Source organism: Saccopteryx leptura, chromosome 9, assembly GCF_036850995.1.
Source record: "Saccopteryx leptura isolate mSacLep1 chromosome 9, mSacLep1_pri_phased_curated, whole genome shotgun sequence".
NCBI lineage: Eukaryota > Metazoa > Chordata > Mammalia > Chiroptera > Emballonuridae > Saccopteryx > Saccopteryx leptura.
In genome coordinates, this window is record NC_089511.1 from 40,889,026 (window position 1) to 40,913,892 (window position 24,867).

At 37.0% G+C, this 24,867-nt stretch overlaps 1 protein-coding gene across 1 annotated transcript in view; it reads right to left on the reverse strand.

The window, feature by feature from the left end:
- Positions 1-371: 371 nt before the first annotated feature.
- The window catches only part of LOC136380480 (zinc finger protein 569), an 80,596-nt gene continuing 56,100 nt past the window's right edge, over positions 372-24,867 (reverse strand). The window contains exon 5 of the mRNA XM_066348269.1: positions 372-10,228. Within this exon, the coding sequence (XP_066204366.1) occupies positions 8,409-10,228 (1,820 nt within the window). The 3' untranslated portion in view covers positions 372-8,408. The remainder of the gene's footprint in view (positions 10,229-24,867) is intronic.

Consider the following 24,867-nt stretch of genomic DNA (forward strand, 5'->3'; position numbering starts at 1 on the left):
TGGTTGGGTTTTGCTTTTTTTTTTTTTTTTTTTTGTATTTTTCCGAAGCTGGAAACAGGGAGGCAGTCAGACAGACTCTCGCATGCGCCCAACCGGGATCCACCCGGCATGCCCACCAGGGGGCGATGCTCTGCCCATCTTGGGGCGTCGCTCTGCCGCAATCAGAGCCATTCTAGCGCCTCAGGCAGAGGCCATAGAGCCATCCTCAGCGCCCAGGCAAACTTTGCTCCAGTGGAGCCTTGGCTATGGGAGGGGAAGAGAGAGACAGAGAGGAAGGAGAGGGGGAGGGGTGGAGAAGCAGATGGGCGCTTCTCCTGTGTGCCCTGGCTGGGAATTGAACCTGGGACTCCTGCATGCCAGGCCGACGCTCTACCACTGAGCCAACCAGCCAGGGCCAGGTTTTGCTTTTTGATCCAATCTGTTCTTCTGTGCCTCTTTATTGGTTAGTTCAGTCCATATACATTTAAGGTAATTATTGACATTGAGGATTTCCTATAGCCATTTTATGTTTTCTTTTCTGGTAGTTCTGTCTTGTTTGGTTTTTCTCTTTTGTGTTTCTGTCAGTTGCTTTTGTTTGGTGGTATTTCATACTTCTTTGTTTTTTTTCAAGTTTTTAGCTGTTTGTTTCAGTAGTGTCTTTTTTGTGTGTGGGTGGGTGGTTACCATTAAGTTATTAAGAGAAAAATGTTCATATGTACAAGTCCTTTGTCTTATGAGGGCTTCTGTGCTATACTCTTTGCTACTGCAGATCTTGATCCTCTCCCCTTTTATGCTATTGTTGTCACAGATTATCCTTGCTCTTACTATGATCTTGTTGGAGCTTTTACTTTTAATTTTGATTTGTTTTGTTCTTTGTGTCTGATTGAAGAACCCCCTTGAGTATTTCCTGCAGTGAGGTTTTCTGGTGATAAATTCCCACAGCCTCTATATTTCTGTAAGAGTTCTTATTTCTCCTTTATATTTGAAAGACAACTATGATGGATATAATATTCGTGGCTGGTAATTCCTCTCCTTCAGTACTTTGTTTGGGTCCATTTTCTCTGGCTTGTGGAGTTTCTACTGAGAAGTCTCATGATAACCTAATAAACTTTCCTTTATATGTTATGTTCTTCTTTCCCTAGTTGCCTTTTTAAATGATTTTGACAATTTTATTATAATGTGCCTTGGAGTAGGTCTGTTTGGTTTGCAGTAACTCAGCATTCTGTTTTCTTCTTGGATTCAAGGCTCTAATTCTTTCCATAGTCTTGGAAAATTCTTATCAATTATTTGTTTGAATAGGCTCTCAATTCCCTTTTCCCTCTCTTCTGAAATACCTATTATTCTTATATTGCGCTTTCTGATGGAGTCAGACAATTCTTGTAGAGTTCTTTAATTTGTGAGTCTCTCTCCTTTTTTCTGGGTAGCATCTCTTGTTGCCTGTCTTTGATGTCACTGATTTTTTTCCTCTATCTGACTTGTTCTATTAATTAAACTTACTACCTCAGTCGTCAATTCATGTATTGAGTTTTTCATCTGTTTTTAGTTTGTTTCATTGGTGAGGTATTCGTTTTGTTCAGTAATTTGTTTTCTGAGCTCATTAAGTTGCCTATTGGTGTCTTCTTGCATCTTGTTGAGTATTTTCAGGACTTCAATTTTGAATCCTCTATCATTTAACTCTAACGTTTCCATTTTATTGAGATATTTACTGGAGATTTTTCATTCTTTCTGAACTATATCTCTGTGTTGCGTAGCCATGGTATTCTTCCTTGATGGAATTTGAGAGTGGTATTGTTAAGAACCCTAACAAGAAAACAACTAAAGAAATCAAAAATTAAAATAAAAAATTAAATTAAAATATTAAAAATTAAAATTATGACAAGAAAAACCATGGAAAAAAAGATCAAAAGCAAACAAGAAAATGAAAAAACCACCCACAAAAGATAAGAATAAAAAATATAAAAATTAAAGAAAATGAAATTCAAAAGGGAAAAAGAGAAAGAATACGAAGAAGGAAAAAAGAAAAAATAAAATTTGGTTTGAGAGGTTTCTTCCAGTAGGTGTAGCTATATTACAAGTTTTAGCTCTGTGAAGTTCATGGGCTGTCTTCCGCTGAGATGTTGCTATAGCAATGATGTAGGTGGGGCTGCAGTTGTGTTAGTGGGTGAGGAATGTTTTGAGGACTTTATGACTTCTGCCTTATTGCTTTGGCTTTCTGGCTTCAACTCTCTGGCTTTATAGCTCTAGCAATGGCAATCTCAGGCCTCCAGGTTCTCCTTCCCATGTCTGAACAGATCTGGACACTGGATGTGGAGCACCTCTGTTCTTTAGGGGAGAGATTGGCTCTGGAAAGCTAGTTGTGGGGTTTGTCTTGCCACTCTCCCTATCGCAAGGTGAGGAAGGTAGGATCTGGGAGGCCACACTTTAGCTTTCTCTCTCTGCTCAGTGAGGGCTGCAGGCAGACCATGGGAACACTAGCTGTGACCCTTTGCTCTGGCCACTTTAGTGTATCTCCCCTTCTGCCCCTCTGTCTCACTGCTCTTCCCAAAAGAAGGAGACCCAGTCACTTCAGGTTTCTTTTGCCATATCCCTCAAAATTCAAAGAGCCCAAGCTTCCCTCCTCCCCATAGTCCATTAGAGAGAGAGAAAAAAAAGTCACTCCAGGTTTGTCTCCTCTCCTCTCCAAACCCCACCATGAATGTGTTTTATCTTCAGCTCCCTTTTCACCCCATCCCATCTTTAGTTCATTCGGTGCATGGATCTTTCAGGTGCTCCTAAGAGCCCAGCTTGGGTTTCTTCACTGCATTATAAGTTGTTCAGTTTGTTGAAATTTCAAGGGGAGAGATCAGGAGTATCTCTCATGTCACCATTACTCTGATGTAATCCGATTTTATATTTTTAATAAACTGCAGGTTCAACTAAGCTCCTCTTTGCTCTTTGTTGAATAAACTTTGAGTAAAGGAAATTTTAAATTGATCAACAATTTTTAAAAATCAAAAAGCTTTAGAGTATATCATGTTTAAGAGCATTTTATTGCCATTTAAAGAAATTTTAAAAACTAACCAAAATGTACAAGGCCAAAAGAATAATTCCTATAATTGTTTCTACTGAAAAACTTCAACGGTATAAAGAACTCTCATCTCATGCCCTGGCCAGATAGCTCAGTTGGTTAGAGCATCAACCTGGAGTGCAGGAGTTGCTGGTTCGATCCCTGGTCAGGACACATTACAGGAATAGATGTTCCCGTCTGTCTCTCTCTCCTACTCTCTCCTTTCCTTTCTCTAAAAAAAAATCAATTAAAACAAAACAACCTCTCATCTCAGGCCAAATGGTACTTAAAAGATACAGACCCTGTAGGTCAGTCCCTAAACCCAGTTTCCCTAAATTCAGTCATTTATACAAGTACATTAATTTCAGAGCTTCCTCTTTATATTGTATTTAATAGTACTATACACAGACTCAACTTCTTATAAAATTAAGTTTAAATGCCAGTTAAGTTCTATTTTAAATACAACTTAACTTTATATAAAAAATAAAAAGGTATAAAGGGGAGGTATAAAGGGGAGGATGTAAGGGTAGAGGGATGGGAGAAAAAGATAAAGGGAATTAAGAGGTACAAACTTCCAGTTATAAAATAAGTCATAGAAATATAATATACATCATAGGACATATAGTCAATATTATAATTTAGATTCATTGTGATCATTTCTTAAATTATATACATATATATACATATACATCTACATATATATATATCATATATATATTGAATCACTATGAGCTATGTGCCTGGGTTTCAACTTTTAACAAATCTGGTCCCTGCTCACAAAAACATAATCCAGCCTGAAGTGGCAGGCATATATCAGAATCACTTGAGGACTGGTTAAAACTCATTGCTGGAACCCACCACCACTTTCTGATCTGATAAGTAGGTTTGAGGTGGGACCAAGAACTTGCATTTCCAATAAGTTCCCAAGGAGCGCCAATAAGCTGGTCCAGCATTCCACTTTGAAAACCATTGCTCCAGAGGATACAGAAAGTGTCTGTGTTTTGCTGTGGACTGTTTGTGCCCCTCCCACAATACTTATGTTGAAATCTTAACCCCGTGTGATAGTATTAGAAGGATAGGGTCTTTGGCAGGTAATTAGGTTATGAGGATGGGAAACATGTTAGTGTCTCTGCTCTACACCTTTGTGATGATAAAAACTACAAGAGGGCCATCTATAAACCTGGAAAAGGGCTTTTACAGAAATTTATAATGTTGGCATTCTGAGCTTGGATTTCCAGCCTCCAGAACTGTGAGAAACAAATGTTTTTTGTGGAATGGCTAAAGGAAGTTCTTTAAGCAAAAGAGAAATGATAAACATGGGATATCAGAAATGAAGAACAACAAAGAGTAAAAAATATGGGCACATTTGAGATACCATCTCCTGCTGAGTTTCCTAAATTATGTTAGATGGTTTAAGCAAAAATGGCACTGGTATTTGTAGTTCATAAGGTACACAGAGAAATTATTTAAAACCATTATATAATGAAGTGGGGGAAATTAAAGGACATCAGTGTTTAAAAAAGGATTTGAACTGATTAAATGTTGACAAAAGTAGACTGTGATTAAGTTATGTATGTATAAGACCTCGAGCAACTACTAAAAAATCTGTACAAAGAGATATACTTAAGAACTCGATAAAAAAATCAAAGTAGAATTTAAAAAAATTCTCAAGTAACCAAGAGTAAAAACTAAAAAGTAAAACAGGAAAAGCAGGAAACACATGAAACAACCAATAAAATGGCGGACAAATGTTTATAGCAGTTTTATTTGTAATAATCCCAAGTTGAAAACCTAAATGTCATTCAATAGCTGAATAAAGAAACCATGGTATATTATCCATACCATAGGAAATTACTCAGAAAATACCACCCCACCCCCAGAGGAACAAATTATTGTGCCTGAAAAACTGAAATTGATCTCAAGGGAATATCTTGAGTGTAAAAAGCCAACTTCAAAATCTTGTATAGTGTATGATTCCATTTATAGAACTTTTTTTTTTTTAACTGAATAGAGGGGTGATAGACTCTTGCACGTGCTCTGGCCAGGATCCACCTGGCAACCCCCTTCAGGGGCCGATGTTCTGTCCATCTGGGGCCAGTGCTTGCAACTGAGCTATTTCTGGTGCCTGAGGTGGAAGCTCCATGGAGCTATCCTCAGTACCCAGGGCCGACACACTCAAATTAATCTACCATGGCTGTGGCAGGGGAAGAGAGAGCTAGAGAGAAGGGAAAGGGGAGGGGAGGAGAAGCAGATAGTTGCTTCTCTTGTGTGCCTGACCAGGAATCAAACCTGAGACATCCACATGCTGGATCAACACTCAACCATTGAAGCAATCAGCCAGGGCCATTTATAGAACACTCTTGATATGACAAAATTATAGAGAATGTCAGTTGTCACCAGGGAATAGAAGAAAGGATGAATGTGACTACAAAGTAGGATAGAACAAGGGATCTTCGTGGTTTTGGAATTTCTATATTTTGGTGGGGGGAGAGAGAAAGTGGAGTGAAGGGAGAGCAGAATGCATCAACTCATTGTAGTTGCTTCTCTTATGCTTCTTGACTGATCAAGACTGGGGTTTTGAACAGATGACCTCAGCATTCCAGGTCAACGCTATATCCACTGTGCCACTACAGGTCAGCCTGGAAGTTCTATATCTTGATTGTAGTGGTAGTTACACAAATTTACTTAGAAGATAAAATTATATAGAACTACACAGACACACATAAGTGCATGTAAAACTAGTGAAATATGATAAGGTCTGTGGGCAAAACCCATGTCAAATTTGATACTGCACTATAGTTATGCAAGATGTTACCATTAGGGAAAACGGGAGGTAGGGTATACCAACTAAATGGTACTATAGGTTATTATTTAAATTCCTACAAATTTATACTTATTTCTAAATAGAAACATTTTTAAAAGTCTCAATAGAAAAAGAAATATGAATGGGCTATTCACAAAAAAAAATTTGAGTAGCAAAAATATAAAACAGCTGTGGTATTGACCTTTGACATCCACTGGGTCCTTACCTGACATATAAAATCACCAGCATCTGCATCCTCATTTAAGGATTTAGAAACTAAAGAAAACTTTGTTGAGATACACTGAAATTGCTTCTGCTCTGATATGGGTAACTATCCTTGGGCTTGACGTGTTAGAACATTAACCACATTTTATAGTATGCATGGATGGTTGCTTCTTCTCAATCTGAAACAAAGCCAAATGCATTCCCCTCCCCCAAATGGAGTCAGTTATCGCAAATATTGAGTATTTCTTTTGCTGTTTTACTACTTCTAACTAGCAAAGAAATAGTGTCTAAAAAAATTAAAGAAATCTGGCCTCAAACAAATACTATATACTGCTGATTTTCATTATCCTAATTAACACTATGAGGACACAGTAAGCAAAGCATTATTTTAATTCAGCTTTGGTTTGTGTATTAGCAAAGAGAATTTGCTATAAATGTTAGTATCTGATGAAAAATAATCTATTCAAAAATTGTTTCTATAGGTCAGGTTTCCTGCACCAACTTGATTCTTTGTTGGAAAAATAAGTAATAAAGAAAGGCAAGAAAGAACCCAAAAAGTGCAACACAATTTTGACAACCAAATGTGTTACCACTATCATATTTGCTTTCACTCTTTAAAAAACAGTATAAGTAAATATACTCACTCCAAATCTTTTCCACTTCCTAAAAGTGGAATCCATGGTAATATATGGATCCATGGTCAATATACAATACTATTCTTTGCAGTATTTTATTAAATTTATACAAAATTATATTTACTGTTTTATATTTACTATATTATACTGTTTTATTATATACTTTGCTTTTTATTAAGATTATATATTGTGATCTATCCACGTAACAATGCCAAACTTGTATTCTCTAAATACTGTATTATCAGAGAAATAAATACTGTATTATCACATCAATCTGTCTCTCTACTAGTGATAATTTATGCCATGTCCTATTTATAACAAACCATGATACAGGGAACATATTTGCACATGTGTGGGTACCTCAATACACCAAAATAGAATTAATTGTACCATACTGACTTTTTTTAGAAATCCTGTTATTCTAAAGGAATATATGCTATTTTCACCATATAGCTTTAGAATTTTGCTTTTCATATTCTTAAACTACTTGGATTTTATTTTCACATATGGTATAAAGGAGAGAACTAATTTTTTTTTTTTTTTACACAGAGAGGGTCAGAGAGAAGGATAGCTAGGGACAGACAGGAACAGAGAGAGATGAGAAGCATCAATCATTGGTTTTTCGTTGTGGCACTTTAGTTGTTCACTGATTGCTTTCTCATATGTGCCTTGACTATGGGGCTACAGCAGACCGAGTAACCCCTTGCTCAAGCCAGCAACCTTGGGTCCAAGCTGGTGAGCTTTGCTCAAACCAGATGAGCTCGCGCTCAAGCTGGCAACCTCAGGGTCTCGAACCTGGGTCCTCCGCATCCCAGTCTGACACTCTATCCACTGCGCCACTGCCTGGTCAGGCAGAACTAATATTTCTTAATATGAACCTTCCACTTATTAAATAAGCCACCCTTTCCAATGATTTCCATAGTACTATCATACACAAATCCACATATTTGTTCCCTCCAATCCTTAATTTGTTTCCACTTATTTACTCATCAAGAACATATTGTTTAAATGACACCATTTTAAATAAAGTATATGAGATCTAGTAAACTGTATTCTTTTATTTTGTTTTTCCACATTTTTTTCAGCTATTTGTAGTCCTTTACATTCCAATATAAAACTTTGAATCAGTTTGTAAAATTCTTGAAGTATAACTAGTAATTTTGAGTGGAACACTTTTTAAGTACTTTAGAGATTTGTGAAAAAATATTTTTTTTACAATGCCAAGTCTTTTCAGTGTTATTTTTCTAAATTTCAAGGTGTTCTTTTATGCTCTTCAAAATGTTTTATATAATTATAAAACATAATTATGTGTGTTGTTGTAATTCATTGTTATATCTATTCTTATATATTTTATGCTTATACATTTTCTAATTATTTCTCATACAAAAGGTTATCTTAATAGTTTCTCTTTTAATCCACTCTTTTCTTGATAATACTCAAACATCATGTAGATAAGTTGATAGAAGATATCTTGTTTCAGATTCTAATGAGAATGATGAATAGATGTCTGCTACACGTTCTTGATGATCAGATTTTCATTATACAATTTGGAACCTTGGTAAGTATTCTCATGTTTCACAAATGTTTGACTTCAAACAAAACCTTCAAAAGGTTTTCCCATATTCATAGTTTTCTGTTCTAGAATTGATTATATTTATATAATATGCAAGGAGTTGCTAATCCTTCTGAGAGTTTTTTTCATATTCATGGAGTTTTATTTTTAATGAGTATGGATTCTCTGATGTCTAACAAGATGTGACTTTTGGCTGAAAGACTTACTACACTCATTACAATGATACGGCTTCTCACCTGTATGTTTTCTCATATGAAGTGTAAGAGATGAGATCTGAGAGAAGGCTTTTCCACATTTACTGCAGTCAAAGGGTTTCTCACCTGTATGACCTCGTATATGTATAGTAAGAGATGAGCTTTGGGAGAAGGCTTTTCCACATTTATTACATTCATAGGGTTTTTCTCCTGTATGGCCTCTCATGTGTACAATGAGAGAAGTTCGTTGAGAGAAAGCTTTTCCACATTCATTACATACATAGGGTTTCTCACCTGTATGACTTCTCATATGTAAATTAAGCAATGAACACTGAGAGAAAGATTTCCCACATTTATCACATTCATAAGGCTTTTCCCCTGTGTGACTTCTCAGATGAAGAGTAAGAGATGCAATTTGAGAGAATGCTTTACCACATTTATTACAGTCATAAGGTTTCTCTCCAGTGTGAACTTTCTGATGTGTAATAAAGTTTTGCTTTTGGCTGAAGGCTTTACCGCATTCATTACATTTATATGGTTTCTCTCCAGAATGAATTTTTTCATGCGCAATAAGATTTGATTTTTGGCTAAAGGCTTTGCCACATTCCTTACATATATAAGGTTTTTCTCCAGTGTGAATTCTCTGGTGTCTAACAAGATTTGACATCTGAATAAATGCTTTCCCACATTCGTTACATTCATAAGGTTTCTCTCTAGTATGAATCTTCTGGTGTGTAATGAAGTTTTTCTTGTGGCTGAAAGCTTTTCTACATTCCTTACATTCATAGGGTTTCTCACCAGTATGACTTCTCACATGTACAGTCAGAGCTGAACTTTGAGAGAAAGATTTTCCACATTCCTTACATTCATAGGGTTTCTCACCTGTATGAATTCTCACATGTATAATAAGCATTGAAAACTGAGAGAAAGCTTTTCCACATTTATCACATTTATAAGGTTTTTCTCCTGTATGACTTCTCATATGAAGAGCAAGGGATGCAATTCGAGGGAAGGCTTTACCACATTCAGTACAAGCATAAGGTTTATCCCCAGTATGAACTTTCTGGTGTGTGATGAGGCTTTGCTTCTGGCTGAATGTTTTTCTACACTCATCACATTCATAAGGTTTCTTGCCAGTATGAATTGTTTCATGATCAATGAGATTTGATTTCTGGCTAAAGGACTTCCCACATTCTTTACATGCATGAGGTCTCTCTCCAGTATGAATTTTTTGATGTCTAATGAGATTTGACACTTTAATGAAAATTTTCCCACATTCATTACATTCATAAGATTGTTCCCTACTGTGAATTTTATAATGTTTTAGGAGTTTTTCCTTATGGCTGAAGGTTTCTCTACATTTTTCACATTCATAGGGTTTTTCTCCAGTATGAATTTGCAGGTGTCTGATGAGATCCAAGGTTTGACTAAATCCTTTTCCACAATGGTTACACTTAAAGGGGGTTACTACAAGATGTGATAAGCTATTGCTAGATGATTTTAAAGGTTCATTATATTCACAGTATTCCTTTTTTATAAGGATTCTCTCATTATTATGACAGTCAAAAGTATGTTCTAAACACTCTCCAAATAAGTTATAGTCATTGAGGTTATAGCTAGAAGGAAAAAAGTCTGAGTTGGAAGAAAATGCATAAGAAATTTTCTTATGATATTCACCGATGCTTTCTCCATTCAATGTTTTTACAAACTTATCTTCAAGTGCCAAAAGTCTCTCCTGTATATTCTGCTGGTCATCAATTCTCCATATTTCTCCTAAAACAGATTGCAAATAAATATTACTTGTAAATTGTCCTAATATTAAGATTTTAAAAAATATGCCATTATATGATTGATCCTTGGCTAAAGGCCTTGTGGCCTACCAGTAAGCAAATTCCAGTTACATATACCTCCTACTTCCTAAACTTTAGAAAATTTAAGGTAAATAGGAGTACAGGCAGACATTTATTAATACAAACAGCCCTGATAGATTTTAAATAGGATCTGAAAAAAATGGATCAACTGTTGGGTAAATAAAAGAGAATAAAAACTTATGAATAAAGATGAAATAATGATAAAGAAAGAAAGACAAAGTCTTTTATGGTTTAGTAACCATAAAACTATTTTGCAGGACTTTATTGAAACACATTCTTACAAACTGTTTGACATTAATAATTTTTGAAAAATGAAATAAGATATAGAAAACTTATTAAACCAAGTGCCAAAAGTCTCTCCTGTATATTCTGCTGGTCATCAATTCTCCATATTTCTTTGTAGAAACAAAGTAAACAGGAAAACATGAAAAGAAATGCCCTAAAAAGAAAAAAATATAAAAAAGACCCAGAGAGACTCACATGGAATTTTAAGAAACATTCATGCTGTGTAAAATGTTACCAAAAAAAAGAGGAATTTCCATTGTGTGTGTGTGTGTGTGTAAAATAAACAATAATATCAAAACCTGACAAAGATGACAACCAAAAAATCAAATTATACACACATTTCAATTATAAATCTATCTAAAAATTCTAAATAAAATGTCAAAATAACCCCAAAGAAAAATAAAGGAACCCAGAAGCACATTAAATATACCATACCTGAGCAGATTTTTTACCAGGAATATATAAGTATGTTTCAATATTAGAAAAATTTATTTACTATAAGTAAACAGGTCAAAGTGAAAAATCAAGTAATCATTTCAAAGATATTAGAGACAATAAAACTTAGCAGTTATTTTCCATTAAAAAAAAAAAAAACTTTATATGAGTGATGTCAGACAAATGGCAGTGTGAGAGATACTCCTGATCACTTTCCTTGAAATTTCAACAAATTCCAACAAATTGACAACTATAATGCAGAGAACGAACCCCAGCTAGGCTCGCAGCAGTGTCTGAAAGATCCACGCACCAAAGGGACTAAAGGTAAGGTGGGTTTGAAAGGAGGGGCAGAAAATAAAATGTGCATTCGTGGTGGACTCTGGAAAGGAGAGAAGCCAGAGGACTGAATTTTTCTCTTTCCTTCCTGATCTGAGGGGAAAAGGCACTTTTAGCATAGGTTTTGTTTTGGAGCCGGGAGAAGTGGAGAGACTGAGGGGCAGAGGGGAAGGAGCTGAATTAAGGCCAAGTACAACCAAGAACAAGAAGATGGCCTGGGATCCTGTGGTCTGCCCGCATTGCTGGGTGCACACACACAGCCTGCAGCACTGCCTCAATCTGCTGTGCTTAGCCTGCGGAGTTCAGCCAATGCAGAGCTGGGGTGCGCTCAATCTACGTGAGCTTAGCCACAGAGTTCAGCCAGTGCAGTGCTCAATCTGTGAGTGCTCAGCCCACAGAGTTTGGCCAGCATGGTGCTGAGGCACACTCAATCTGTGTATGCTTAGCCCATGGAATGCAGTGTACATGGCATTTAGGCAAGACTGGCTTGCAGAGTACAGCCCCTGCTCTACTCATGGTCTGCACTTTGGGCAGTATCAGAGAGAGAACCAAGGTGCAGCACCCCAACCTCACAGGTCCCGCCTTGCTCCCCTTGCAGGACAAAGAGTGGCTGTGGCAGCTCACCTACAGCTGACGCTCTGGGACCCCAGAGACAGAGGTGCCCCATGTTTGATCCCCTGGTCTGTTGGGACGTGGAGAGGAGTATCCGGACACCTAAGACAGCCATTGCTAGAGCCATAAAACTGCAAAGTCATAAAGCTGAAACTATAAAGCCCTGACAACAAGCCCTACCCACCAACAGGACAGTAGCCCTGCCTATATCATAACAGCAATGCCTAAGCAGGGCTTTGCCCAAGAATCTCACAGAGCTAAAACTTATAGTCCAGCAACACCCACTGGAAAAATAAAAAAGTAACCTCTCAAAACTAAAAAAAAAGTTTTTTCTTTTCCTTTTCTTTTTCCCATTTAAATTTCATTATCCTTAATTTTTTATTTTTTAGTCTACATTTTTATGTTTTATTTTTGATACTTTTTCTTTTTTACTCCTTTTCCTCTTTTATCCTTTTCTTCTCATTTGAACTTTATTTTTCTTCAAATTATATTTTTACTCTTATTTTTTGTGGTGTCTTATTTTTTATTTCATTTTTTTCTTTATTTTCATTTTTTCTGTTCTTGCTCTTTGTTCTTTGTAGATTTTTCTACTTATTATTTTTATAACTTTCATTTTTTCACTGTATTTTTTCAATTCTTATTTTTCACTTTTTAGTTGTCTCTTATTACTTACTAACAAAATCACTCTTAAATTCCATGAAGGAAGAAAAAATCAAATATGAATACATAAGACAGAGATGTAGTTCAGAGAGATGATGGAAAACCTTCAGAAAAAGATCTCAATTACATGGAAATCTTGGAGTTAAATGACAGAGAATTGAAAATTAAAGTTCTGAAAACACTCAATGAGATACAAGAAAACACTGACAAGCAAATTAGTAAGCTCAAAAAAAAAGAATTAATGAAGCCCTGGCCGGTTGGTTCAGCGGTAGAGTGTCGGCCCGGCATGTGGTACTCCCGGGTTCAATTCCCAGCCAGAGCACACAGGAGAAGCGCCCATCTGCTTCTCCACCCTTCTTCCGCTCCTTTCTATCTCTCTCTTTCCCTCCTGCAGCCAAAGCTTCATTGGAGCAAAGTTGGCCCAGGTGCTGAGGATGGCTCCATGGCCTCCTCCTCAGACGCTAGAATGGCTGATTGCAGTAGAGCAACACCCCAGAGGGGCTGAGCATCACCTCCTGGTGGGCATGCCGGGTGGATCCCGGTAGGGCGATGCGGGAGTCTGTCTGTCTGCTTCCCCTGCCCTGCTTCACACTTCGGAAAAATACCAAAAAAAAATTAATAAACAAAATGAGTACTTCACCAAGAAGACTGAAACTATAAAAAAGAACCAAAGAAAAATGAACTCAATACATGAACTGAAAAATAAGGTAGGAAGCTTAGCCAATAGACTAGGCCAGATAAAGGAGAGAATTAGTGATATCAGACAGGCAACTAGAGATACTACAAAGAGAAGAGAGAAGCTCATGAATTAAAAAAAAAAAAAAAAGACAGCCCTACAAGAATTGTCTGTCTCCATCAGAAAGAGCAATATAAAAATAATGGGTATATCAGAAGGAGAAGAGTGAGAAAAGGGAATGGAGAGCCTATTATAACAAATAATTGATGAGAATTTCCCAATCCTGTGGAGTTAGACTCTCAAATCCAAGAAATAGAGCACCAAGATACCTCAACCCAAACAGACCCACTCCTAAGCAATCATAATAAAATTGTCACAAATAAATGACAAAGAAAGAATCTTCACAGCAGCCAGGGGAAAAAAAATATATAACATCGAGGAAGGCCCATTAGGTTATCATCAGATTTCTCAACAGATACACTACAAGCCAGAAGAAAGTAAACCCAAACATTTAAAGTACTGAAAGAGAGAATTACCAGCCAAGAGTACTATATCCATCAAAGCAATCCTTCAAATATGAAGGAGAAATAAAAACGTTTACAGACATAGAGAAATTGAGGTAATTTATCATCAGAAAATCCCTACTGCAAGAAATACTCAAGGGGGTTATATGAACAGATACAAAGAACAAGATGAATCTAAATTACAAGTAAAAGCTCCAACAAGGTTACAATAAAAACAGAGATATTTTGTGACAACTATGACATAAAAGTGGAGAAGATAAAGATCCTCAGTAGCAAAGGAGGAGGGAGTGCAGAAGCACTCATAAGACGAAGAGCCCTTATACATATGACAAATTTTCTCTTAATAACCTAATGGTAACCACCCACAAAAATGCCACAACTGAAACACATAAATTAAAAAAAAAAAAAAAAAGCAGGGAAATGAAGTATATAATACTCCCACACAAAAACAACTAGCATAGCCTGACCGGGCGGTAGCGCAGTGGATAGAGCGTCAGACTGGGATGCAGAGGACCGAGGTTCAAGACCCCGAGGTCGCCAGCTTGAGCGTGGGCTCATCTGAGATCCCTAAGCATCCTTACAATCATTATTTTGAACTCCACATCTGGAAGTTTGATTATTTCCATATCACTCAGTTCATCTTTTGAAGGTGTCTCTTGTGGTTTCATTTGGATTGTACTTCTTTGTCTTCTCATTGTCTGTTTTGGGGTTTTTTATTTGTAGAGTTGGTTGAGTCTAGGCTTGGTGTTGTCTGCCTCCAGTTTTCAGTTATTTCTAGGTCTTCTTGGGTTGGTATCAGCTGTTATTTGTAATCCACTTTCGGATTTGGGCAGCTTTGAAGTCTTGATTTGTTTGTTTTCTTAACAGGTGATAGTCTTTTTACTGATCTCAGCAGGGGGCTTCCTTGAAACTGTATCCAGGAATGCGGTGGGTGTAACCTGAGACTCTGAAGGCCTCTTTAGCCAGCTAATCTCACTGGGGGCAGGGTGTTTTCTCAGCTTCAGTAGGGGGAGATGTATCTCAGATCTCCATGGAGTTACTGCCCCTCCTCCCCACTTCTTGTTTTCAGCTGTGTCTTGTTGCGCTGATTGGAGCTGGTTAGATGTCCGGAGATCTCTGATCTGGAAGCAATTCAGCTCTGTTTTGTGAAAGGTTCAGTCCTTCCCCCAGCTATGGCCACCTCCAGCACGGATGAGTCAGCTTTTTTAGTTCATCTCCTGCATTCCTAGTCCCTCATAGTCTGTCCCTCTCCCTGTCCTTTCTACTTGGGAGATAAGCTGGTCTTTTCAACACACCTTGCTCTCTGGTCACCAGGCAAGTGGCTGTGACCAGTAGTTTCTGCCCTTTTCCCTTTTGTGAGATCCCCTCTGGGCTCTCAGCCTCACTCCCCCTCTCTGTTCCTGTAAGCAGGGGAGATTCAAGCGCTCCCTACCAGGTTTCTTGTGGCTTCTTCTTTGCTCCTTGGTTTTTGAGAGCTGTTCTTGTAGTTCAGAGTTGGTTTTCCATGCTGATTTTTCCTAAATTGATTTGTATTCCAGTTTGGTGATGAGAGCTGGGTGTCTGTGCGTCTGCCTACTCCACTGCCATCTTTTCAGTCCGAGCGCGGGCTCATCTGGTTTGAGCAAAGCTCACCAGCTTGGACCCAAGGTCCCTGGCTTGAGCAAGGGGTTACTCAGTCTGCGGCAGCCCCACGGTCAAAGCACATATGAGAAAGCTCTCAATGAACAACTAAGGTGTTGCAACGAAAAACTAATGATTGAAGCTTCTCATCTCTCTCTGTTCCTGTCTGTCTGTCCCTATCTATCCCTCTATCTTGATTCTCTATCACTATAAAAAAACCAAACAACTAGCATAAATACAAAAAAGGAGAACCAAAAGAAACACAAAGCTATGAGAAAACAAAACATAAAATGGCTATAGAAAATCCTCAAGTGTCAATAATTACTGTAAATCTCAATGACCTGAACTCATCAATAAAGAGGAACAGAGTAGCAAATTAAAAAGCAAAACCCAACAGTATGCTGCCTTCAAAAGAAACATCTAAGTTACTAGAACAATAGTAGATTTGACGTGAAAGGTTGGAAAATGATTATCCAAGAAAACGATACCTAGACAAAAGCAACTACAGCAATGCTAATATCTGACAATGTTGACTTCGAAACAACAAAGGTAACAAGACAAAAAGATGGACATTTTATAATGATAAATGGGACACTCTATCAAGAAGATATTACACTTCTTAACATACTGCAACAATGTAGGGAGAAGCAAAATATATCTACTCAATCAGTGGTCAGCAAATATCAACAGTACAATGATTGAAATTTCTTTAGAGAGCCAAAATTTTAAACTTAAACTATATAGGAAGGTATATTCCTTTATCAAGATAGCACCCGCACATGGTATTTTGTGGAAAAGCCACACTCAAGAGGCCAAAGAGCCGCATGTGGCTCGCGAGCCACAGTTTGCTGACCAGGGTAAACTGATCTAAAAATAGATACAGACAAAAACAAAATCATACTTGAAGAAATCAACACACTAGTGAATGGGGCTTTAGATAGATCATCCAAACAGAAAATCAATAAAGAAATTGGCCTTAATCAACACAGGGAAAAAATGAACATAATAGATATTTATAGGACATTACACCCCAAAACACTAGATTATACATTCTTCTCCACTGTGCATGGAATATTCTCAAGGATAGATCATATGTGGGGTCACAAAACTAACATCAACAAATTCAGGAAGATTGAAACTACACCTAGCATATTTTCTGACCATAAGGCTTTGAAATAAGAATTCAGCTGCAAAAAGAAAGTAAAGAAATTCACAAAAATGTGGTAATTAAGCAGCATACTTCTAAAAAATGAATGGGTCAAAGAAATAAAAACAGAGACCAAAAGATATATATAAACAAAAATGACAACACAACATATAAAAATTTCTGAGATGCAGCAAAAGCATAAATAAGAGGAAAGTTTATATCATTAAAGGCTTATATCAAAAAAACAAGAGAAATCCCAAGTAAATAACCTAACATTACATCTTAAGGAATTAAAAAAAAAGGAACAAATGCAACCCAAAGTCAGCAGAAGGAAGGAAATAGTAAAAATTAGAAGAACTAAATACAATAGAGAACAAAAAATATATAGAAAAAATAAATACAACAAAGAGCTGGTTCTTTGAGAAGATCAATAAAATCAACAAACCACTGGCTAAACCCAGTAAGGAAAAAAGAGGAAAGACTCATATAACAAAATCCAAAATGAAAAAGGAGAAAATACAGACATCATAGATATACAAAGGATCAAACTAGCATATTATGAAAGATTATGTCACCAAATTAAAAAACCTAAAGAAAAATTTAAAATTCCTAGCACTATACAATCTTCCTAGACTGAGTCAAAAAAAGTAAAAAACCTAAAAAGACCTATGAGAAGAAAGAAAATAGAAACAACTATCAAAAACCTCCCAAAAAACAAAAGTCCAGGACTAGATGGCTATACAAGTGAATTCTAACAAACATTCAAAGAAGATTTGGTACCTATTCTTCTCAAAGTCTTCCAAAAAACAGAAAAAGCAATATTCACACTCACTAACACATCTTATGAGACCAACATAACCGTGATACCAAAACCTGGCAAGGACAACGCAAAAAAAGAAAACTACAGACCAATATCTCTAATGAATATCTCTAATGAATAGATGCAATATCTCTAATGAATAGATGGAAAAACCAAATACAACAATACATTAAAAAAAATAATACATCATGATCAAATGGGATTTATTCCAGAAGCACAAGGATGGTTCAAAATATAAACCATCAACATAATACACCACATCAAGAAAACAAAGAACAAAAATCGTATGATCCTATCAACAGATGCAGAAAAGGCATTCCATACAATACAACATCCCTTTATGTTGAAAACACGCAATAACATTGAAATGGAAGGAAAGTACCTCAACATAATAAAGGCCATATATGACAAACCATCAGCCAATAGCATAGTAAATGGTGAAAAAAATGAGAACTTTTCCTCTAAAATTAGGAAGAAGACAAGGCTGCCCACTTTCTCTACTTTTATTCAACCATTGTTCTGGAAGTATTAACCCAAGTGATCAGGCAAGAGAATGAAACAAAAGACATCCATATCAGGAAAGAAGTAAAGATACCACTTTTTGCAGATGGCATGATCTTGTATATAGAAAACCCCTATGACTCCACCAAAAAAACTATTAGAAACAATAAATCAATACAGTATAGTCTTAGGATACAAAATCAATAAAAATCTAATGCCTTCCTATATGCCAGTGTTGAAATTTCAGAATATAAACTAAAAAAAAAAAACACAATTTCTTTTACAATTGCAACAAAAAAAGTTAAATACCTAAGAACAAACCTAACAAATGATGTGAAGGACCTATATACTGAAAACTACAAAACATTATTGAAAGAAATTAAAAAAGACACAATGAAATGGAAAAATACTCCATGTTCATGGATTGGAAGAATCAACATAGTTAAAATGGACATCTTACCTAAGGCAATATACAAATATAATACAATTTTCACCAAAATCCCAATGTCATTTAAAAAAAAATAGAACAAAAAATCACCAGGTTTGTATGGAACCATAAAAAACCTCGACTAGCCAAAGCAATCCTGAGGAAAAAGAATAAAGCTGGAGGTATCAAACTACCTGACTTCAAATTATACTATAGAGCAATGATAATCAAAATAGCATGGTATTGGCAGAAAAACATACATACAAATCAATGGGACAGAATCAAGAGTCCAGAAATAAATCCAAATATATGTGGAGAAATAATCTTCTACAAAGGAGCCAAAAACACATAATGAAGAAAAGAAAGCCTCTTTGATACATGATGCTGGATAAATTGGAAAGCTACATGCAAAAGAATGAAACTTGACTACAGTTTGGCCCTATGCACAAATATTAATTCAAAATGGATCAAAGACCTAAGTATAAGATCTGAAACAATAAATTACATAGAATAAAACATAGGTGCTAAACCCATAGACCTTGGCCATAGAGAACAATTTATAAATTTGACCCCAAAGGCAAGGGAAGTAAAGGCACAAATAAATGAATGGGACTATATCAAACTTAAAAGCTTCTGCACAGCAAAAGAAACTGATAACAAGACAAAAAGGCAACCAACTAAATGAGAGGTGACAGTTGCAAACAATAGCTCTGATAAACAGTTAATATCCAAAAGAACTCACAAAGCTCAGCAACAAACAAGCAAACAATCCAATTAAAAAATGGGGAGAGGATCTGAACAATTCTCCCAAGAAAACATACAAATGGCCAACAGATATATGAAAAGATGCTCATCTTCACTAGCTATTTGAGAAATGCAAATCAAAACTAAAATGGGATACCACCTCACAAATGTTAAATTGGCTATTATCAACAAGACAAGTAATAACAAGTGTTGGAGAAATAGGTGGGAATGCAAATTAGTACAACTATTATAGAAGAAAGTTTGGTGCTTCCTCAAAAAATTAAGAATAGAACTACCATATGACCCAGCAATCCTTCTACTGGGTATATACCCCCAAAACTCAAATACATTGGTGTATAAAGACACATGCACCCCCATGTTCATTGTAGCATTATTCACAGTGGTCAAGACATGAAAACAATCAAAGTTTCCTTTGACAGAAGACTGGATAAAGAATTGTGGTACATATATACAATGGAATACTACTCAGCCATAATAAATGATGGCATAGTGACATTTACAGCAATGTGGATGGACCTTAAGAACATTGAACTAAGTGAAATAAATAAATCTGGAAAAGCTAAGAAGTCTACATGATTTCTCATGTAAGTGGTATATAAAACTGAAAGTCATGGACATAGATAAAAGTGAAGTGGTTACCAAAGAGAGGGGTGGGCACTGGTGTGGGTCAGGAGAATAAAAAGGGACAAGTATGCAGTGACAGAGAGTGATTTGAGATTGGCTGATGGGTACACAACACAATCAACAGTTCAAATTCTATAGAGATGTTTACCTGAAACCTATGAACTCTTATTGATGAATGTACCCCATTAAATTCAATGTTTTAAATAAGAAAAAGTGATAAAAAGCAATGACTTACAACCAAGATTACTCTATCCAGCAAAACTATCATATAGAATCAAAGTATGTATAAAGAGCTTCTCAGACAAAAATCAAAAACAAAAACAAAAAATACAGGAGTTCGCACTGGCCGGTTGGCTCAGCGGTAGAGCGTCGGCCTAGCGTGTGGAGGACCCGGGTTCGATTCCCGGCCAGGGCACACAGGAGAAGCGCCCATTTGCTTCTCCACCCTTCCGCTGTGCTTTCCTCTCTGTCTCTCTCTTCCCCTCCCGCAGCCAAGGCTCCATTGGAGCAAAGATGGCCCGGGTGCTGGGGATGGCTCTGTGGCCTCTGCCTCAGGCGCTAGAGTGGCTCTGGTCACAACATGGCGATACCCAGGATGGGCAGAGCATCGCCCCATGGTGGGCGTGCCGGGTGGATCCCGGTTGGGCGCATGCGGGAGTCTGTCTGACTGTCTCTCCCTGTTTCCAGCTTCAGAAAAATGAAAAAAAATTAAAAAAATAAAAAATAAAATACAGGAGTTCATCACCACCAAACCAGTATTACATGAAATGCTAAAGGTTCTTCTTTAAGATGGAGAAGATAAAAAAATATATGAACATTAAAATGGTAATAAATACACATCTCTCAGCAATTGAATCTAAAAAAGTAATGAACAAGCAGAACAGATACAGACTCAGATACAGAGAACATTTTGACAGTTGTCAGATGGTAGGGGATTAGGAGCATGGGTGGAAAAGGTGAAGTAAGTACAGATTTGTATTAACAGAATAGTCACAGGGATATAAAGTACTACATAGGGAATATAGTCAACAATATTTTAATAACTGTGTAATGGTGTCAGATGGGTTCAAGATTTAGTGGGATGATTACCTGGTAAGATATATAATGTCTAATCATTGGGGTGTAGACCTGAAGTTAATATAATATTGTATGTCAAATATAATTGAAAAATTAAAAGTGATTTTTAAAATAAAGTAAAATACAAAAAATCTTTGTATCAATTTAATATTAACAGTACATACATAGATGTGTGTTATGTTTTTCCTATATCTTTGTGTTTAAAATAGTTTCAAATATTTTTAAATAAAAATGAAAACAAAAAAAAATCCCCAAGACATTTCTAAAAATACAAAATACCACTACTGAAAAAAAATCTTAATAAGTAGATAAGTTAAAAAGGTAAATATAGGCCCTGGCCGGTTGGCTCAGTGGTAGAGCGTCGGCCTGGCGTGCAGAAGTCCCGGGTTCGATTCCCAGCCAGGGCACACAGGGGAAGCACCCATCTGCTTCTCCACCCCTCCCCCTCTCCTTCCTCTCTGTCTCTCTCTTCCCCTCCCGCAGCGAGGCTCCATTGGAGCAAAGATGGCCCAGGCGCTGGGGATGGCTCCTTGGCCTCTGCCCCAGGCGCTGGAGTGGCTCTGGTCACAACAGAGCGACGCCCTGGAGGGGCAGAGCATCGCCCCCTGGTGGGCAGAGCGTCGCCCTCTGGTGGGCGTGCCGGGTGGATCCCGGTCGGGCGCATGCGGGAGTCTGTCTGACTGTCTCTCCCCATTTCCAGCTTCAGAAAAATACCAAAAAAAAAAAAGGTAAATATAAACAGTTGGAGAGAGAATCAGTAAACTGAAAGATATATCCAAACAACTGAGAAGGCAAGACAGACAGGGAAGTAGAAAATAGTAGTAGACAAAAAAATATATATGGAGAAAAAAAGAAAAGGTCTAGAATCTATCTAATAGGAGTCCCAAAGTAGAGTGTAGAGAGAATGAAGGAGAGCCAATATTTGATAATGCTGGCTAAGAAATCTGCAGAATTAATAGAAAACATAAATAAGAAGAAAACACTATCAGTAATTTTATAATAAACAGATTTGAAAATACAGATGAAATAAATGGTTAAATATAACATATCACCCTGGGACATCAATATGTTATAAGCTTTTATAGATACAGAGGAAACAAATATTTACAGAAATTATGTTGTTCAACTCTTAAAATTAATTTGAAAATCAGGATTAAATGGATAATTTTCTAGAAAAATATAATCTATTATCAAAAATGCCAAGAGATACAAGAGACAGAAAAACAAAACCCCATCTTATAGTTAAGCTACAGTGGAAAAAGCTGTCAAAGAACCTTCCCTCAATGATCCACAAGGTCCAAAGAGAGTTCAACAGGTAAGATAAACCAATGCTTAAAGCAGGGGTTGGGAACCTATGGCTCATAAGCCAGATGTGGCTCTTTTGATGGCTGCATCTGGCTCACAGACAAATCTTTAATTAAAAAAATAATAACATTAAAAATAAAAAACATTCTCATGTATTACAATCCATTCATTTCCTACTGTTCATGTTCATGGTTGCGGGTGGCTGGGGCCAATCACAGCTGTCCTCCGGGACAACACCAAATTTTTATTAGATAATGCGTAACATACACGGGTCATTGTATGGCTCTCACGGAATTACATTTTAAAATATGTGGCGTTCATGGCTCTCTCAGCCAAAAAGGTTCCCGACCCCTAACTTAAAGGGATATATATGCCAGACCCATTCCAAGTGTTCCAGAACATGAAGAAAAGCTCCCAAATTTTATTTATGAAACCAGTGTAAAACTGGCTTCGAAGACTGAAAAAGAACATTTCAATTCATAGCAAAAAATGGGAGGAGAAGTCATTACTAAAAATATTTATATATGTAAATATCATTTACCTATATACATAAAAGAAAAAAAATCAGATTATTATTTCCTGTAAGAAAAGATTATTATTTTAACTACATGAACCTTAAAAAACTCAAGGTAGGTAAAAGTATTTCAAAGAGGAATTGTACTTTAAATGACCTCTGTGAAAACATACTAGAAAAACATATGATAAAGGGTTCACATTAATATACGAGTTCATAAAAATTAAGAACTCAACAAGAAAAAGGGCACAAGATACAAACTGTTTTTAAAGAAATATTGACAGATTTTAAACATCAAAAGAGGTGTGCCTGCACTAATAATAAAGGAAATGCAAATTCAAACTATTATAAGTTTATTTTTCACCTATCAATTTAGAGAAGATTTTTAAAATGTCAGTAAAAATAAAAAAAATTAAAAAAATGTTAGTAGACTATGTTGGCAGAAATTGTTGCTAGAAGTATCAATTGTTAAAATCATCTTGGTGAGAAAAAAGACTTGATAAAAATCAATCAAATTAGAACAACATGTATGTATTTGTATGAATCTATATATGTGTATCCATGTATAGATATGTGTGTATACACCACACATATACACACAGAAATACAAACATATATAAACATGACAAATGTAGTAGAAAATGCAAGCTAACAAATGAAGCACTATCTTTAAAACATTTTTTGAAGTAAAAGGGTTGCAGACATTACTGAAGTATGGGAGCAAAAGCTAACAATATAGTGGATAGTATGATTATGGGTACAAAATATAATATTAAGGCATTTATAATGGAAGAAACAAAAGCAAATAGAAATTAAAGAACTATAACTATGGCCCTGGCTGGTTGGCTCAGCAGTAGAGCATTTAGCTCAGTGTGTGGAAGGGCCAGGTTTGATTCCTGGTCAAGGCACACAGGAGAAGTGAACATCTGCTTCTCCACCCTCTCTCTTCTCTCTCTCTCTCTTCTCCTCCTGCAGTCATTACTCAAATGGTTTGAGTAAGTTGACCCAGGTGGTGAGGATGTCTCCATGGCTTTGCCTCAGGCACTGAAATAGCTCAGTTGCTGAGCAACTAGCAGCAGCCCCAGATGGGCAGAGCATTGCCATGTAGGGGGCTTGCCGGGTGGATCCTGGTCAGGTGCATGCAGGAGTCTGTCTTTCTGCATCCCTGCCTCTCACTTATTATTATTAAAAAAAAAAGAAGGGGAGAGAAGATGGCAGCAGAGTAGGAGGATGCACAGACGCCCAGCTCTCAACACCAAACTGGAATACAAATCAATTTAGAAAAAATCAGCATGAAAAACCAACACTGAACTGCAAGAACAGCTCTCAAAAACCAAGGAGCAAAGAGGAAGCCACAATAATCCTGGTAAGGAGTGCCTGAATCTCCTCTGATTACAGGAACGGAAGGAGGGGGGTGAGGCTGAGAGCCCAGAGAGGATTTCACAGAGGAAAAAGAGCAGAAACTACTGCTCACAGCCACTTACCTGGCGACCAGGGAGCAAGGTGGGTTGAAAAGACCAGCTTATCTCCCAAGTGGAAAAGACAGGGAGAGGGACAGACTGTGAGGGGCTAAGGTATGCAAGAAACGAAATAAAAAAGCTGACTCATTCGTGCTGGAGGCGGCCATAGCTGGGGGAGGGACTGAACCTTTCACAAAACAGAGCTGAAGTGCTTCCGGATCAGAGATCTCCGGACATCTATCCAGCTCCAATCAGCACAACAAGACACAGCTGAAAACAAGAAGTGGGGAGGAGGGGCAGTAAATCAGGTCTCCATGGAGATCTGAGATACACCTCCCCCTACTGAAGCTGAGAAAAAACCCTGCCCCCAGTGAGATTAGTTGGTGGAAGAGACCTTCAGCGTCTCAGGTTACACCCACAGCATTCCTGGATACAGTTTCAAGGAAGCCCCCTGCTGAGATCAGTTAACAAGACTATCACCTGTTAAGAAAACAAACAAATCAAGACTTCAAAGCTGCCCAAATCCGAAAGTGGATTACAAATAATAGCTGATACCAACCCACGAAGACCTAAAAATAACACAACTGAAAACTGGAGGCAGACAACACCAAGCCTAGCCTCAACCAACTCTACAAATAAAAAAATTAAAAAAAAGAAGATGAGAAGACAAAGGAGTGCAATCCAAATGAAACCACAAGAGACACCTTCGAGAGATGAACTGAGTGATATGGAAATAATCAAACTTCCAGATGC